This window comes from Hemibagrus wyckioides, linkage group LG23 (assembly GCF_019097595.1).
Source record: "Hemibagrus wyckioides isolate EC202008001 linkage group LG23, SWU_Hwy_1.0, whole genome shotgun sequence".
Taxonomy (NCBI): Eukaryota; Metazoa; Chordata; class Actinopteri; order Siluriformes; family Bagridae; genus Hemibagrus; species Hemibagrus wyckioides.
Genome location: NC_080732.1, coordinates 9384402 through 9402563, shown reverse-complemented (window position 1 = coordinate 9402563; position 18162 = coordinate 9384402). Strand labels below are relative to the sequence as shown.

Genomic DNA, 18162 nt, shown 5'->3' with positions numbered 1-18162 from the left:
GTCATTTTATTACATTCTTTATTTTCTTAAATGCTTTTTCATTATTTTAGAGGTATGCTAATGCTGACTAATTGTAGTCATTTGATTGTTCAGTTATGAAGGATTTAGCATGTGCTGATTTTGCCTTTTGTCATCGATTGTTGCAGGACACACCCACATTCAACTTTTGAATTAAACAATTATATTTACACCTTCAAATATTTGATTTGTAACAGAGTGTACATTTTCAATCATTCCTAAAATAGCATATGTTTTCTTTTCTTTTTTTTCATCAAAATAACTCATGCAATTTTTTGGTAGAAGTTGGTTGATCCAGATTTTCTAAACTGTATTAACCTTTAGGACCTTGGCTTAAATCCTTACTGTACCTGTTTTTAAGATGCTCTTTAATGGCTTACCCTATGTTTACACTAGCAAGTGATAGGTTTCATGTGTTACATTAGTTTCGATGGCAGATTAGCAAAGCTGTACTGCCACATAAACTCACCAATACAACTGCTGCTTTATTTGTCTTAGTAATGTCCCCATTCACATTTAATGAGAGGTAGCATGATTACTTAGAAACATTCTCATGTTTTTAGTAAATCTGCTAATTGCAGGCACAAATTTCAAAACTAAATTGCAGGAGGACCTCAAGAAATATTGGACCACAGGTGCCATTGGATTGGACTGTAGAATCATTTGTGCCAATTTGTCATTTTCCTGTCATAGCTAATTAGTATCCGAGTGAGAAAATCTTAAATTAGATGTTGGTATGTTGTGCTGTCGTTTTGTTGTTTTCTGCTGTTGATGAAATCACAGCATTACACTAATATAAATCTTTGCCGCTTCCTAGTGTGTAGGGCCAGAATTCTCAGGTAAGCGTTTTTTGCATTATAGTTGGAGTCAGAGCAAGGTAATCATGATGAATTTGTCCCTTTGAAAAGGCAAGACATGTGGCTTCTCATGTGACCCCTGAATTAGGTTTTTAATCTCAATGCTCTGAACGCTGCATACTTTTCCCAGGCGGTTACAGAACTAAAGCTATTTAGAGCTCTGCTTTCTGTGAAGACAGTACGTTTTGTTTTTATTCCCTAAAATTTGGACGGTGAGAGCTTGGGGCCCCTCTACAGGGAACTGAGTTTAAGCTGTAAGCAGACACGCACGGTTGGCATGAGGCACCAAAGCACAGGGATTCCTGTAACTCACATGCACTGTGTGGGTGTGTGTGGCAAGGCTTGCGGTTGGTGATGACATCTGGTAGGGTGTTCTCGGGCAGGAAAACCGCACAGCCTGTCTGGAGAGGGGCAAAGAGGGGGAGGGTGGCAGAGTGGCACATCTGGGTCCTGGTACCACTTGAGCAAGAAAAAGACTAAAAGCAGTAAAGGCACCACACTTTGGATGGAAGACACAAGAGGTTATAATGTGCCTTGGTCCACTTGTCATGAAAATTCTCATCATGGTTCTTTTCGTTATCTATCTCCTGCATACAAGTACTGTACATATGTTCAGTTCGAACTGACAATCATGTCTCTTTCTCTCTTTAGGTATCTGTCATGGGGAACCTCTTAAAAGTTTTGACGTGTACAGACCTTGATGAAGAGCCCAACTTCTTCCTTGACTTTGAAAGTGAGTTTCTGTGCTTATTCATGTACCTCAAGCACAAACATGTTAAAAGGAAAAAGCAAGCATTTTCAACCTGTTGCCAACCCACTGTACCTGTACTGTATGTGCCACAAACAATCAGCTTGCTATGGATTGCTTTACTGTGAAACAAACGACCAAAATCCTTCAATTAAACGTTCAGACTGTATTCAGAATTGAAGCAGTGACAGTCCTCAACTATTTGGCAGAATTTTCCCTTGTTGCTCCCAAAGCAAACATCGCTAGCTAGCTATCTGCATTTATAATGTAAAATATCCCTTTTTTCCCTTGAAAGTCTTATCATATAAACAACACAAATAGCTATCAGTTACAAGTTTATCACTTAGCCAAACAAATTGTACTTTAAATAATGTCTAAATTAACCTGCACCTCAAACAACCTCACAAAATAATTATAAATACTTAATGATAAAATATCTTTCTTTTTTTCTGAACTGTGGGAGGTCCAGATCTCTTCCCTGTACAGTATTTGATTGTTGTTGATTCTGTTCTCCACTGTTCTCATATCACCTATTAGATCGTGAAGTGGCATCTGGCACAGTGGGGTCCCTCACCTGTTTTCTGCATTAATTATTGCATTTGCGATTGCATAGTGTGTTTAGATCTGTGTTTGTTTTTTGTTTTCTGCATCACGCATACAACCAGTGGATATGGTGTAAACAGCCTACTGGATTATACAGTAATCATTAGAATAGGGTGTGCTATTAGGAAGGGCTATGTTATAAGCTTCCGAATAAAGATGGAAGCCATGTTATTAAGTCAAACCATATTTGTAGTGATTAATGTGATAATTACAACAGGGACTTTTCATGTAGCAGTATTTTGCCATTATGCTGGAATCCTGTTAGATATTTATTTCAGCCATCTTTTTATTCATATAACATCATGTTGTTATTATTATTATTATTATTATTATTATTATTATTTATGGGCCTCTTGCTTTTATTTTACATCGTGTTATATTTGACTGAAAATGGACGTGCCTAACCTGACACAGAATACATGTAACTTTCCCCGTCCCAATATTGACCGAACATTTGGATATTAGGTCTGAATACCCTTCAAATACGTAATTATGTAATGTCAATGATAGAAAGTTTTACCAAAGCTATCCTTTTGTACATTTATACAAATACTGGAGTGTTTAACTGTTTTTGGGTTTTTGTGCTCATATGGTATTTGTGTGTGATCAGACCCACATACCTATGCATAAATTGGAAGAGGTTTTATTTCTAATAATAAATATCCAACAGATTTGGGAGGTAGACTTTGAAAAAATGCTGAAACAGTCCTTTAATTTGACAAAATAGTTGAATGAATTCATGCAGCAATAATAAAATCCAATCACTATGTCATCTTACAACTTATACCTGACAAGCTATTTTCCTCATGGCCTCCAGCTTGAGTTTCTGCTGTGTGTTTTTTTTTCCAAATCACAGCTTCCACCATGGCACCATGGCTGGAGTCAGAAAAAGCTGCAGTCAAGAACAATTTCCTTAATAACAACTAATCAAATATTATATGTAACCGTAAATTAAAGAATAGAATGTCGTCGTCCCTCAGCTGGATGCTTTCTGCCATATGCGCACATATGTAAATTTAGCATCAGCTACATAAATGTGCTTAGTGAAAGGCTTGAGGCTTAAAAAAATGTTTCTGTATTTAAAGCCCAGTGAAGTTCAAAGTTGTGGCTGTGATTGTTCTTTAGATGAGTGCCTGAAGTTTCCAGTGTTTAAAATTCCACAGTTTGCTTTACTGCTCCATAAATGAGAACAAGCTCATCTGTGGAGGTCTGAGTAGAGCACATGTGTTTCCTGCTGGGTCGCAGCATTGCAGTGTTTAATGCAACTCTCTGATTCATCAGCTAATTAACAAGTCCTCCATGAGGTGCATCAGCTGTGTTACAGTGGGAAAGTGCTTCACTGTTGTGATCCACCAGGAATTTAGCATAATAGCTGGTACCACACACTTTACCTATCGTGGTATTTTTACTCAGTCTGTCATCAATATGAAACGTCACACACTTGGTTACAGGAATATGTTAGGGGTGTATTGATGCACAGAATACAAATTCAATAAGATACCACATGGTGGTGTCTCAGTATGACACTTTTTTTTAAACAACGTGATCAGTTCAGAGTCTTAGCAGCATGAAACAAAATCTGTGCATTAAAATGGAACAAAAAGCACAGGGCTCTTAGCTACAATTTCTGTTTGAGTCATGTATCTCTCTGTAGCCCTAGATGTGTTTGTGAAGTTCATGTTTTGTATAATGCAAGATTCAAAATCACCACAGTGACTTCTCTACTGTATATTAGTGACTTATAGAGAGTTGGCTGTGTGTGTGTGTGTGTGTGTGTGTGTGGCATGTGACCGACAGCATGCTTAGGAGAAGTATGTTTATTCATTTAATGCCAGTTTATTTCCTCTTGTGTAATATAAGCAGTATTTTATGACTTAATTTAATATGCAACCTGTTTAATTTATATTATGATGTGAAACAAAATGCTAAATAGTTACATTCCTAATAGTTTAGCATGTGTACATCATTCCTTATCATTCCTAAAGCATGCATAGAGTATTGCATAAACTTTTTATCAGTTACTGCATGTTCAGAACATTTTTATTTGTTTGTCAACATGAAGGAGACAATGAATAAAATGCTTTATTTATAATACATCTCCCATAGTTTTGGACGGTAAAAATGTTGAAAATGGTAAAGAATTTACCAGAAAATGATTCAGAAAGCTACCAAATAACAAAGTAATTAATTGGTATTAGTTTTTAATTAGTTAATAACTTATGAGTACCGACAAGTTACCTGCATTTACATTAAGATATGTATGTTTTGGTGTGAGTCATTCAATGATATTTTATGATATTATTATTCATTTATGATATGAACTCTTATTTCAAGTCATTTACATTTAATCTTGAAAAAAAATTAAATACATATACCATATTATATCTTGAATTTTTCATGCAGTTTCAGGTCTTTTATGCTTGATAGTAAGTATGTTTTTCTTTTGTTTTCAAGATGCACAGCCAACGGAAGCAGAGCGAGAGACATGGAAGCAAGTGGATGTTGTCCTAATAGATGCCCGAGCGATTCTTGATGAACTTCAGGCCTATAATGGAGCTGGGAAAGAGATAAGACAGGTACACAGAGGACCAACTCTCCCCATTTACTCACTTTCTCATCTTCTGATAATTTTATTGAATTTGTTAATAAATCAGATTTTGTTTATCGAATTTGTTTTAAAAATCTGATGTTTTTACAGTTGGATGAAGTAGAAAATTCAATGTTTTTGGGTTGGTTGTATATGAACAGATTATTCTTGTCTATTTGTGGCAGTGTTAAAAACCACATACACAGAAAAACTGTTAAAAGTATGTAAAACATGACAAAACATGCCTAGCATTAACTTGTGCTTTTTTGACAGATTTGGCCTTGTTGTTCTACTGTCAAGATTCTTTATTTGTCACATAAATATTCCTTAGTTATATGATCCACAGTTCAACAGTGAACAGAACCAATAATAAAGTCAGGACATAATTTCACATAAAAAAAAATAGGCAAAATAGAATATAACAAAATATGATAGACATATTAGAAAATATAATAATCATAATTCAGTGGTCTATAGAGAAATAAAATGGCAACAATTTATAAGAAGTATGCAGTGTGAAAAAAATTCCCCTGCGGTTTAAACTGTTTTTGTTTCGATTGCATAAATTACTTGCACCTCTTAAGAACACTCAAAACAGTAGTTGATTCAGGCACGCTGGCAGCTTTCTGTCTAAAAATATAAATAGCTGTGGAACATATGAATAGAAATCTAACTACACACATCTACATCTCTATGCATGTGCACTGAATGTGAAGCTTGGCTTTATGTATACAACAACAATGTTACTGAGTACATGGGGTTTTGTTATATTTATATTTGAAGTGTGCAGACACACACACACACACACACACTCACTGGAAAAGCTCCAAACGATCAGGCATCCCATGTAGTGTTATTCAGGTTCTCAATTGATCATGCCTTTGAGTTATTCAGAAAGAGCGTCAATGTGACTGATGATCATGTTGCCACAGTGACTGTTGCTATACCAACTCTGTTGCCAGAGCACGCCAGCTTTGCCATGGCTACTGGTGAATGGAGATGAATGCTCCTTTTTATTTTCTCTTTTAATTCACACTGCATTCTTCTTTATTGGAAAAACCATTAATTATAGTTAACAAGTTGCACACCCTGTTTATCAACAAATAATTAGAAGAAAATTCAAAGGGAAGAAAAAAAACACTAATGACATTTATGACTTAAAATAAAATAAAAAAGGTGTAATATAAAGCTTGTGTACATTTTCATATTGATGTACCATCTTTCAGCTCTGCTTCTGATAAGCTGTATCTTGTGTTTTCAGGTCCAATTATGAATGTCACTCTGGTATTATTTATTTATTTTTTCAGGCAATCCAGAACCCTAATGACGAGGCGTTGCAGGACCAGGCTTGGGCTGCGGTCGTGCCACTTGTGGGCAAACTCAAAAAGTTCTATGAGTTCTCTCAGAGATTAGGTAACGCTGTTAAATCTGTGGCTGCAGGACCAAGCTCTGCTTTGCATGACCCTGCCAGTGATTTAGAGCAGAACAGGAGTTTATACTGTATAAGGCTACCTGAATAAGTTCATATAATGTTATAAGACATTCACAATTCTTTTGTAACTGTGACTTTCATAGAAAATGTTCCTATCAGTGTCTAACAGAAATTCTTTGGAAATGTATACACTTATATTTCCTCATGAAAATGTATACCCCTTTATCTTAAATACAATCCCAAGTGATGGATGGAGGCTATAATTTTGTTGGTTACCAAACAAAAAGATGAAGACGAGCAGTAAAGCCATGAGCAGCCTCCTGACCCTTTACTGTTATTTGGACCATTAACATTAGCATAATTGGAAAGAAACATGCAAAAGAAACATGACAAGACTCCAGGCAGGGTCTCGCCTTGAAATCTGCCCTTGACACTATAATCCACTGTAATCCACAGCCTTACCCTCCATGTGAGATGTAACCCAGTGAAGTAGGTCAGTCTTACCCGCCATTACAACTTGAACTCACTAATCAGGTCACTAGCCCCATTTACTGTCTCATGGCAAATTGGCAGATGCAAACACTGAGGTCCAAATTGGCTTGGCCTGTCAGGGTTGATTATTTTATTAAAAGCTTTTTTTTTTTTTAAACAAACTACATAATACATAATCTTGCTAAATAAAATGGTTAATAAAATTGATGCATTTCTCACATGTTGCTTCAGAAAGTGCATTAGGCTTAACTTTAAGGTATACCATAGCATGATCAGATGACATGCCGCTTCACGCTGTTCTTCCCCTCACTGCAATCTCCCACATTGCTCTGGGCTGAACTGATCTGATATAAAGTGACGTCCCCCCACTTCCCCATCCCCAGCATCCCCCTGTGCAATGGTGCTAGACTCTCTGTGTCTTAGCTCTGTTTTGACCACTGTTGTGTGTTGTCATTGTGTCGTTGTGTGTCAAAATTTTGGAGCTGTGTATTCACCAAGATTAATTCTAGATCCTAAACCCTTAATTGTTTTTAAAGACTCATTTTACATGATGTGTTTGACTTTTAAAAGCTCAAAAATGTTATGCCCATATAGTTAATTTTTTTTATTTTTATTGTAATGTTCCAAGGCCAGTGTGGATTAAAGATGCAGCTGAAGCTGAATGAATCAGCAAGCCTGACTTTGACAATGTAGCTATAATTTAAGTCAGGTTGTGTTATGTAATGCATTTACTGAAGCACACACTGTGTTTACGCTGTGGATAAAGGTAGGCAATAAGAACTGAAGATATAGGCTAAGCTCAGCTTGTTGCTCACTTAAGGGTTTTAGTCGTCTAGTGCAACACTGAACAACAAGACCTCGTGAAGTAAGGCTCATGTAAGATTTAAACACAATCATGCCTCTGTGTTTATTTCTTGATAGAAGCTTGTGCCAATGGATGGATAAAATGATTTCAGATTTTATTAGTAACATATTTAAAAATAGGTTAAATCATGATGAAGAAATATTGGAGCAATCTGGTATTATAAAAGATGCAGTGAAATCTTCACTTAGGTATAAAGATATATAGAATATCACTGTGGAATGCATGCTAAATTAGATCAGCTTTTATATGATGTATTTCAAGACATGAAGACTGCATCTCTTTTAGAGAAAAAAATATGTAAACTATAAATGTCTGTAAACCTTATCCTTTGACCCTGCAGAAGCAGCACTGCACAGTTTGTTAAGAGCCCTGACCAACGAGACGTACAGTGATGCCACACAGCACCTGGAGCGTGAGCAGGCCCTTGCCAAGCAGTTTGCTGAGATCCTGCATTTCACACTCCGCTTTGATGAACTGAAGGTGGTTCACATACCTCAAACACACTACACACAGTACACACAGAGACCGATGAAGTATAATCATTTATACCACAGTGCTGTTGAATTCTGGATTGTGATTGGTCAGAAGGTGTTGATTAATTTTATAAAACAGCAGGTAATTAATTTTACAATCTGCAGTACTGGCTCTTCACAGCAGTTTATAGCTGCTATAATGTAAGCGATAAAAGGAGATAAGTAGTGTTATGGCCGTTCCATAACATTAACATTCTTTAATAAATTAAGCATTATAACTGTTGATATATTGTTGTGGTATAAACAGAATTGCACACTGACTTTAGGGTTTTATGAAAATAATATAGTTCAGGATGGTAACAGCCTCTGCTTCATTTTTATTTGTTTCTCATTTGTTGTGTGTTCATTTTTAGCTACTCCTGTTTTATAATTTTAGATTTAACAGTGGATAGTGTCGTTAGGGTTTGTTTGAATGATAAATTTATAAATATTTGTTGAATGGTTTCCAATGATGGGGCTTTTTTGCGTAGGCTATTATAGCCTAGAACATAAGGATTTATTAAAGCATTCTTTGACAGTCTATAGAAATAATAATAATAATAATAATAATAATAATTTCTTTATTATTAATTATTGGCTTATAAATTCCTGTTTTTAGAACTGTGCCATTCACATGACAAAGATTTTTACTCTGAGCATGAATGGCCAGCTCCTTCATTTCTCATTCACTTTAATTTTTAATTGTTTTTACCTGCTGTCACCATGTTAATATTTTATATTAAATGCCTCTAAAGGATAAATAGTCATGAAGACATCTTTATCTTTTCCAGTAATGTAATGGATTCTGTTCATACATTAGCCTTCATCCTGGCTGAAAAAAACTTACTACTAATTAAGGTCATTTGTGTTGTGGGGAAGTTTAATGTAAAACACTACAGTTGAGTAAAACACTTTTACAACAAAGACAAGAACACTTAAGTATCAAAAGAACGTTTCTGGAGACTGTAACTTTGTTGATTACAGATGAAAAGGCTGTATGTCTTCAGATCATCAAAATGCTCTAAATAGATCTGGTATATCAGTATGCCATTCCTTGCATGAACAAATTGAGTGCATGTTTGATTTGTGCATCTCTAATCTCTTAGATTATTGGTACAAACAGCACGTAGACGTACCATAGAATTTCACAATGAAAGCTCACTGGGTATCGACTTTCTCATTGTGTTTTTTTTTTTTATTCAGGATAACATCACTATCAATTGCTTGATTCTTGATTCCTCTCCAAGTCACAGATGGCTGTGGCATCAAAGCTGAACATTTATCTGTTGTGCCATTCAGGAACAGCTAATGTACTTATTCTTATGTTATTGTGTCTGTAGTAGCAACATATTCACAGACGTATATAGTGCTCCACATAATCTCAAACTAATAATAAATGGACTTAAAAAAAAATTACAAGGAAAACCAAACATATGATGATATAATGTAGTTGTCTATAAGATGTTTATTAAGCATTTATGAATGGAATTGTGGGTGCCGACTCTTTGTAAAGTTCAACATGTTTTCTGACAGTGGAGTTTGCACTTTCTGGTTTCTCTGTAACATGACAAGCTACACATTTGTATTTTTGTCTTATTACTTATTACAGTATTATTAATCTTGTCTTACTTGGTTGTTGACCCCAATAGTTGACATTGGGGTGGTTACAGTAACTCTGCCTTGCATTAAGTCCACTTCACTCCACCCCAACACTGATTATTTGACAGTACTCCCCATAGTCTTTTATTCTTAACTTAGCAAATTGAATGTTTTTGGCAAACCATTTATTGGAAATGTAAAGCTCTTAGCACTTGAGTCACAATAGAGGACAGTTTCTCCTCACATGCTGGTTAATGAGCAGGCTTATTAGCTTAACATGCTTCGATGTCACAGTAATTGCAGGATAATACGATTAACACTTAGCTAATGAGAAGAATGTTTGTAGTAGTGCACCTGCTCAATACCCAAAGGATCTACAGTTGGATTAAAGTGGCAAGTGACACATTTATTTTCCCATTGGCGCATTGTGGCCATCATTATTTTTGGCAACACCTACAGTATTTTTCACTCCCTATAAACCTCTGCGAAAAACATGCTTGAACTGCACAGTAAAGACTTCAGTAAAGCCCCATCACTTTGAGTTAATATATATATTCCCCTGTGCCCTTTATCAGTATTGTATGTCACGTCAGTTAGTTTATGCACATCCTTCCACTCCAGTCGACCTGCATGTCTGTGTTTGAGACTCTGCTACAACTTTAAAGGGTTGCCATGTATTTTAGCTAATGTGGCCACAGAAGCTGACCTCATATGTCACAAGCAATCAGATCCACTTCTGTCTAGCCTGAGCCTTGTTTGTCCCAAAGATATTTTCTCCCACTCTCTCTCACTCCCTCCATGCTAGAACACACACACACACCCCAAGGCAGTGGGATGAGATGGCCCAATTAAAGATTCCCCCAGATGGGGGTGCTAAAAGCAGACAGGTAGGGGGTGGAAGGTGGCATGCCATCCATCCTTCCCCTCCTTGGTGCATCAGCTTGGTACTGTGACCTAATTTAGCCTGCCAGTGTAATTCAGCACACTAGAAAGGGCTAGAATAAACCATCTAACACAGTAACAGACCACAGCCAACACAGTAACAGACCACACCCCTGAAAAAACAGCTTCTACATAGGCTTATTTAGAACATTTAAATCACACAAGACTAACCACAAGTTAGCCAAAGCATCTGTTCCATTTTGTTGAGGGTGGAAAAATGATATGCTACACCAAAGGCATTATCAGGTGAGGATAAAGACTGTGGTTCCTTACAATTGTTTCATCCTTTGGAATTTTACATATTTTTTTGAAAACTAAGTCTCATTGTCCTTTTTGGTAAACTAACTATTATTATGAATTATGACATTAATTATGATTTCCTGTATGTGTCTGACTTTTCACCTCCCACTGAGCTCAGATCTCAGAAACCATCATGGATGTTGTTATAAATCTGTTCCTTTTCCAATTCATATTTTATTTCTCACATACACAATTATATACAGTATGTTTTTATGACTGTCCTTGATAAAACAAAACAATAAAAGAAATAACTCTAATAATAGCCAAATAACTCTAATGTAAAAGAATGAAAATAAGATACAAAAAAAATAATAAAATACAAATAAGATATAATAAAAAAAATAAATAGAACATATATGGCATCTAGGGAAACTATGAGGGGAAAGATTGCAGTAGCAGAATAAAATATAGAAACAGTGATTAAAGTGTTTCGTCTGTATGTGGTACCATGATGTGGTATGAATGGAATGACGAATATAAATATAGAAGGTTATATAATGATATATAATTATATAATCCTACACTGCATACTCTCATACACTGGCATCATGTCTACTGTACCTAACCTCTGCTTAGTAACAGCTAATGAGAGCAGTTAGAGATAAAACAAGCCAAATGCTGCAAAAAACAGGGTCATTTTGGCCAGTCATAATCCGTTTAATCCTTTCACTGTACCTTGCATTTCAAATAGATTTTTTCTGCATTTGTCAAATTGCCCTGTCTTAGAAGGCCATGCAAAATAACTGACTCTGTGCTAAAGGTAGATGCAGCAATGCCACACACAAACAGCTTAATTCACATGAATGTCATTTGATTATTTATCTTTTTGTCTTAATATCCCCCTAAGATGACAAATCCTGCCATCCAGAATGACTTCAGTTACTACAGGAGGACTCTGAACCGCATGAGAATTAATAACGTCCCAGTAAGTACCTAGAGAACACTAAGTGAGGTCTATCTGCTTGTATATTATATTGTGTCCTAATCCCATTTTCTTCTTCCTATTATACTACTTAATCCATGTTTCACTTTGTATCTGTATAAATGCTGCCATACTGACACAGGTCCAAAACACCCCTTTGGGGACCACTGAGACTGAGTAACGGCCGCCTCCATCGGCCAGAAAAGGTTGGGGTGTTTGCACTGAGGAGTTGCACTCATGCACCTGAACTACTGTACATACTGTACCCTTGAGACACATTTCTCATGGGACCTTAAATCTGAAATGAGATCTGCCTAATGTTCACCCCTGAGACCCTCCTCATGCTGATCCCAGAGGAGTGTAGCTGGTAATCCCCTCTCATTCCTCTCTGCTGAGCTCAGTGACCCCTCAGCCATGGCTGCTCCCTAGAGCCCCAGTACAGTAACTCAGCTCACTAGCCTTAAGCCACGAGCGGGTACTAAACCAGTGTTAAATTGGGACATGTTTTGGGTTTGGCCCTACCAGAATTTGCAGGTGTATGTAATTTATTCTACTGTGAATTCAGCCATTCATGAAATTGAACAAAATTACAGTGAGGAACCAAAACGAATTTTTGGCTGCCACTCAGCAGCCTTTTTTTTTTTAAGTCATGCAATAATAGCTATGGATAGAATACATTAAACCATCAGCGAGTCTGTAATTAAGTATGGATTAAACATCACAACTGTTTTTAGAACATTCAGTTCTGGCAGAGGTCAAGCAGTGCTGACCATCTCACTATGTGCATAATCATCACAACACTTTATCAGCCTCTCATTTGACTAGCACAGCTCATTTACATAATTAATAACATAATATAAAAAATGGAGTTCATTTTTAATGTGCTGTATTATGAATGATGCATTAGAAGCCTTACTCCTGGAGGCACGCTGTCCCGAACGTTTTGTTCTAATATGCTGCTTCAGTATCTGAATATTACAGGTAGGTGTTTAATTATAATTTGCAGCAGGAGTGTTTAGCAACCATGAGATTTGCCACACTGGTAACCCTTGTTTTTATATATCTATATTCATTGTTCTGTTTATATTTTGGATATAAAAGGGTCAGCTGTTCAAAGATTCAGTTTCTGTCCTTTTTCTTCCTGACCATCTTCTTCTGTAAATAAATATGAGAAGAATTATGTATTTCTTTGCAGGCAGAAGGAGAAAACGAGGTCAACAACGAGCTAGCCAATAGAATATCTCTATTTTATGCAGATGCCACACCCATGCTAAAGACTTTGAGTGATGGCACGACAAAGTTTGTATCTGAGGTAAGAGATGACAGTCTTCCCAGTTAAAATTAGCAACACAGCCCCAATTACCCTGTCAATAAGATATGGGAAGGACAAAATGATAGAGAAAGAAAATGTCTTTTCCTACAGAACAAGAACTTGCCTATTGAGAACACGACGGATGTGTTGAGCACTATGGCAAGTGTGTGTAAAGTCATGCTAGAGACACCGTGAGTTGCTCTTCCTCCCTAATTTGAAATAATGTAAATTATGACTGGTTTTGAAAATGTTCAAAAGCATTTTACGCAGATACTTTGACACTTTGCAGTGAATATCGTAGCCGTTTCAGCAGTGAGGCCACTGTGTCCTTCTGCTTGCGTGTCATGGTGGGCGTCATCATCCTCTATGACTATGTACATCCTGTAGGTGCTTTCGCCAAGTCCTCCAAGATAGACGTGAGTAAACTTTAACTATACACAGATTCTTCTTGCATGTGTGCTGATGTCAGACTGGTTTAAGTTAATAGTTAAGATTGTATAACAAGTGGAAAATCACAAGTATATAATATCCATACTGCTGGGACATCAAAACATTAAAATATCCAGTTATACATGTTGAACCTTGATAATCAAATCAGCCAGAAATCAAGTGCATATCAAACCTGCCTCAGTGGTCTGTCATAGTGTGAGTACAATCTTTGTAAACTTTCTGCACTTTGTGTCACTAAACAGATGAAAGGATGCATTAAAGTTCTCAAAGAGCAGCCCCCAAACAGTGTGGAAGGCTTATTAAATGCCCTCAGGTAAGAAAAATAGAAGATATCCTCTGCAATAAAAACCCTAAAAAATGTAGTCACAAATGTCAGCATGGTCAACATGTGTTTGTATGCTTTTGTGTGTGTGTGTGTGTGTGTATGGACAAGCTGCATTGTTGTGTGCAATGTTTATCTCATTTTTATGAAGCGGCTCATTAGTTCTTTAGTGCACTGTAATATAAATAAATACAGATCAGCAACAAAAACATGAGTAGTTGAATTTAGTTCTTATGTTAAAATGAACAGTAGAATTTTTTTTTTCTGTGCAGGTACACAACAAAGCATCTGAATGACGAATCAACTGCTAAGACCATTAAAAGCATGTTGCAGTAAGCAGCAGCTTGGGGTTACACACCACTGGCCTCACACAAGTGTTCAGGGGACACACTCCCTCCCAAGCAACAGCAATGCACAGAATGTTTTTTCCTCCCCCCCCCCTTTTTTTTTTCCTAAAGTCAAAATCAGACATACCAGTACAACTCTTAACTCTTTTATAAAGTGCATGCTATTGGCATTTCTGTTTTCTTTTTGTGCCAAATCACTTTTTGTCAAGATCTTGGTTTTAACACGTACAGCCATAATAATGATGGCAGCTACATTATAGAAAAATATATTATTTTTGAGATTATTAGGTTAGTTTTGTTTGTTTTCCTATAAAAGGGAGGGAGAGTGTTTTTGACTTGAAAAAAAATACAGTATATTGAGAGAGAAATATAAATATATATTTTATTTTGTTTGAATTAATATTTAATATCATGTCCTCTGCATGATAATGTTGTATTTAAAGAAGAAGAAAAAAAACAAAAAAAACAACAACAACTAGTGTTTCTAAATTGTCTGACTGCTTGGTTGTGTACAAGTTCCAAAAAGTGAATTTAAATTATGTTTTGCTGTTAAAATGGTACTAGTCAAAACTGAGGTCTTCAGATGGTAGTAATGTTCAAATTTTATATTTTTTTATAGGTTTTGATTTATGTTTTTCATAGCTGTGATTTTTTTTTTTTCCTTCTTCTAGCTTCAATAGTTCTGGTGGATTAAAAGTGAGTTTTTGATGTATGATTACACGAAATGTGCTGTTAAAAAAACTATTAAAAGATGCTTTCATTTTTGTAACAATTGGTTTTATCTAGAGATTTTTAATTTTTTTTTTTTTTTGTTTGGGCCTGGGTTGGTCATTTTTTTTTTTTACTTCAACTTGACATTAATTTGTACCAAACTAAAACAACATATTTGGTATTTATTCACAAACATTATTTTCTTTAATGGTTTATTGTGTGTGATTTCGAAAATGAATGTACTTTAAATGAACTTGAATGAATATTTTCACATATTTTCTAAAGAATAGCCAGATTATTGTTTGTTTCATTGCAATGCACATTGTTTGGTGTACAATAATGACCGTTTTTAAAAATGCATGTAATTGATTACCATGAAAGACATCAGACTAGTATTGAAAATCAAGCTCTATTTATTTATTTCTCTTAAAATCCTTCATGTGTATGCATATGGTGCAGACAGTTGTATCCATCTTAAAGCTAACCCTATCTATCTATCTATCTATCTATCTATCTATCTATCTATCTATCTATCTATCTATCTATCTATCTATCTATCTATCTATCTATCTATCTATCTATCTATCTATCTATCTATCTATCTATCTATCTATCTATCTATCTATCTATCTACAGAGTATTCCAAAAGTCTGAATACAGAGGGGGAATTAACAACCTTTTCCCAGACATATTTTATTTCATATATATTTTGCAGATGACTCCATGTGTGTTTGCAAAGTAATGGCAATCATTTTGAGGTTTTGTGAATAAAGTGACATTTTTCCTAAAAAAAAAAAAACAAAACAAAACAAAAAACAAATAGGTTTAATTTCCCCTGTGTATCTATGCTGTTTTGTACAGCTTTCCACTGTATCCATAAGGCACAGTCTTAATATTTCTGTCCAACCTTTCTTACTTACTTACTTACTAATCTTGCTAAATGTTTTTGTGCCTTTTTACACAGTCACTGATCTCTCACCCCCGTTACTGCTATTACTGTTGATAATTTGTAAACTTGTGGAAAATGAACGTTTGATACATGAGATGCACCTGAAATCGGGATTTAAAGAGTCTTTCTAATGTTACAGCAGCATTTTGAGCAGGAATACCTGGGAAAAGGGAATAGATGACGGGAGAGATATTGACCGAGGGATAGCTGATAATGAAATAGGAAATTCTAGGTGGGGTTATATGGAGAATGTAGAGTGCAGGAATATCAGTAGGTGTGATCAAAATCACTGCAGCATTGCTGCATTACTTTGTTAAGACTGAAAGAAAGAAGAGGGGAGTGGGGGGGATGTGGTGTCTTGTGTTGGCTTGGTTCATCATCCTCTGCAGTGGCTTCAGAATACATTAAACAGAAAAGGGTGTGGTATTGAGCTGGCCTCTGTCTCCTCATAATTTCCTGTATTCTGATGATTCATTCCCTTATCTTAAGAGACTAGCGCAAATGTAACAAATGTTTATTCAAAGGTTTTTAAAGGGAGTTTATTAAGTGAGAACGACTGAATGTAATCCACACCAGTGAAAAATAAGAAAAATTAAACCTGCTACATTTATCCATTTCCCCAACTGTAGCCAGTGATCATACAGGAATTTCTTTCAAATATGCAACTAAATCCTCAAAACCTTTTTTGTTTGTTTGTTTTGGTTTAAATATTTACCCATTGCCTGCCTCATCCATAGCTATGGAGCTAGCTTACAGGTGAGAACTGAATATTTTGCTGTACATCCTCAACCACACCAACTCCTGGACTTTTCCACATTTTATAGTGTTACAAATTGGAGAACTGGTGCTGAATTGTATTTCAATTTTAAAATGTAAGATGCAAATAAAAAAGACATGCTGCAGAATACTATTAAATCTTTTATGCAACCAGATTAGACTTTACCACCAGAAACTGATATTCCTCTTTTTGTAAAAGTTGACCTATGTGTACTCAGAGCTTTGGGAGATCTTTGGGAATGCCAAGTGCTGAGAAATGCAATTATTTTTCACTCTCAGTGCAAGGCCATAAGGAAGACAAGAAATCCTTACAATAAAATGTTAGAGGCGGTTAACTTTTATTGTTGCAGAAATAAGTAAATAAAAATGCTGTTATTTTTCTCAAAATTTGTCATTCTTTGGATGAGCCAAAAGAGAAGTGCTATGTCAAAGACATTTTAAGACAAAGTGCTCTGCAGTGCCAAATTGCATTCCTAGATATGAGTTTATATGCGCTTGAATGTTAATATACAAGCCTCCAAAAGACACTCCATCGACCCTTTGGTACATGCGTGAAAGTTTATCTGTAGCTTAACTGTTTACTCCTGGTTTCTGCTTGGTCAGAAATGTTACTTGAGAAGCTCCTTGTAACAGATTTCTGTAAATTCTGCAAATGTCTCAATGGGAGATTCTTATAATTGTAGACCAATTCATTGAAATGAAAATGTTGCTCTATGTAAAAAATATTGTTCATCAAATTTCTGCACTTGCTACAAATTAATTTTTATTGGCCACATACACAATTTGAATTGAAGCAAATGAAGGCACTGCCCTTTGAAAAAAAAAAATCTATATTAAAAAAATCTCCTAGTGCTGCTAGATCAACGTATCACTCCACCCTAATAGAACATAACTATAAAAAATAACTATTCTTATTTAATACTATAACAAAATTAGAAAACTACCACCACAGAATCAAACACACCATCAATATGAGTAGCAATGACTTCATTATTTTCAATGACAAAACTGAAAATATTATGCAGTAAATTTCAAATTAAATTTAAATCTAGACCATTTGATAACTATCCCTGTAGAAAACAGTATAACTATATCCGATGATTGATTAGAATATTTTATTCCATATTTTATTCCATGAGAGACCAAACTCTCTTACTTTCACTAATTTCCTCATCTAAATCAACTTGTATAGTAGATCGCTTACCTATACATTTTTTTACAAACAGATACTACAAACAGCAGCAACAGACCCTCTTCTATAAATAATCAAAATCTTTTAAACTAGCATTTATTAAACCTCTGATTAAAAAAACCGACCTTGACCTCTGTCAGCTGTCCAACTAGCCCAATATCAAACCTTTTGTTTATATCTAATATCCTAGAAAAGGTTGTAGCACAGCAATTATGCTCCTACCTA

The 18162-nt window shown here is 35.6% G+C and overlaps 1 protein-coding gene across 2 annotated transcripts in view; it reads left to right on the top strand.

Annotated features, from left to right (window-relative positions):
* The window catches only part of fam49bb (family with sequence similarity 49 member Bb), a 56519-nt gene extending 39387 nt beyond the window's left edge, over positions 1-17132 (top strand). For both annotated transcript variants that reach the window (XM_058376890.1, XM_058376889.1), the window contains 10 exons: positions 1527-1608; positions 4681-4802; positions 6121-6226; positions 7943-8082; positions 11803-11880; positions 13073-13189; positions 13301-13380; positions 13479-13605; positions 13882-13952; positions 14234-17132. In XM_058376890.1, coding sequence (XP_058232873.1) covers positions 1536-1608; positions 4681-4802; positions 6121-6226; positions 7943-8082; positions 11803-11880; positions 13073-13189; positions 13301-13380; positions 13479-13605; positions 13882-13952; positions 14234-14297 — 978 coding nt within the window. In that variant the 5' untranslated portion in view covers positions 1527-1535 and the 3' untranslated portion in view covers positions 14298-17132. The remainder of the gene's footprint in view (positions 1-1526; positions 1609-4680; positions 4803-6120; positions 6227-7942; positions 8083-11802; positions 11881-13072; positions 13190-13300; positions 13381-13478; positions 13606-13881; positions 13953-14233) is intronic.
* Positions 17133-18162: the final 1030 nt, after the last annotated feature.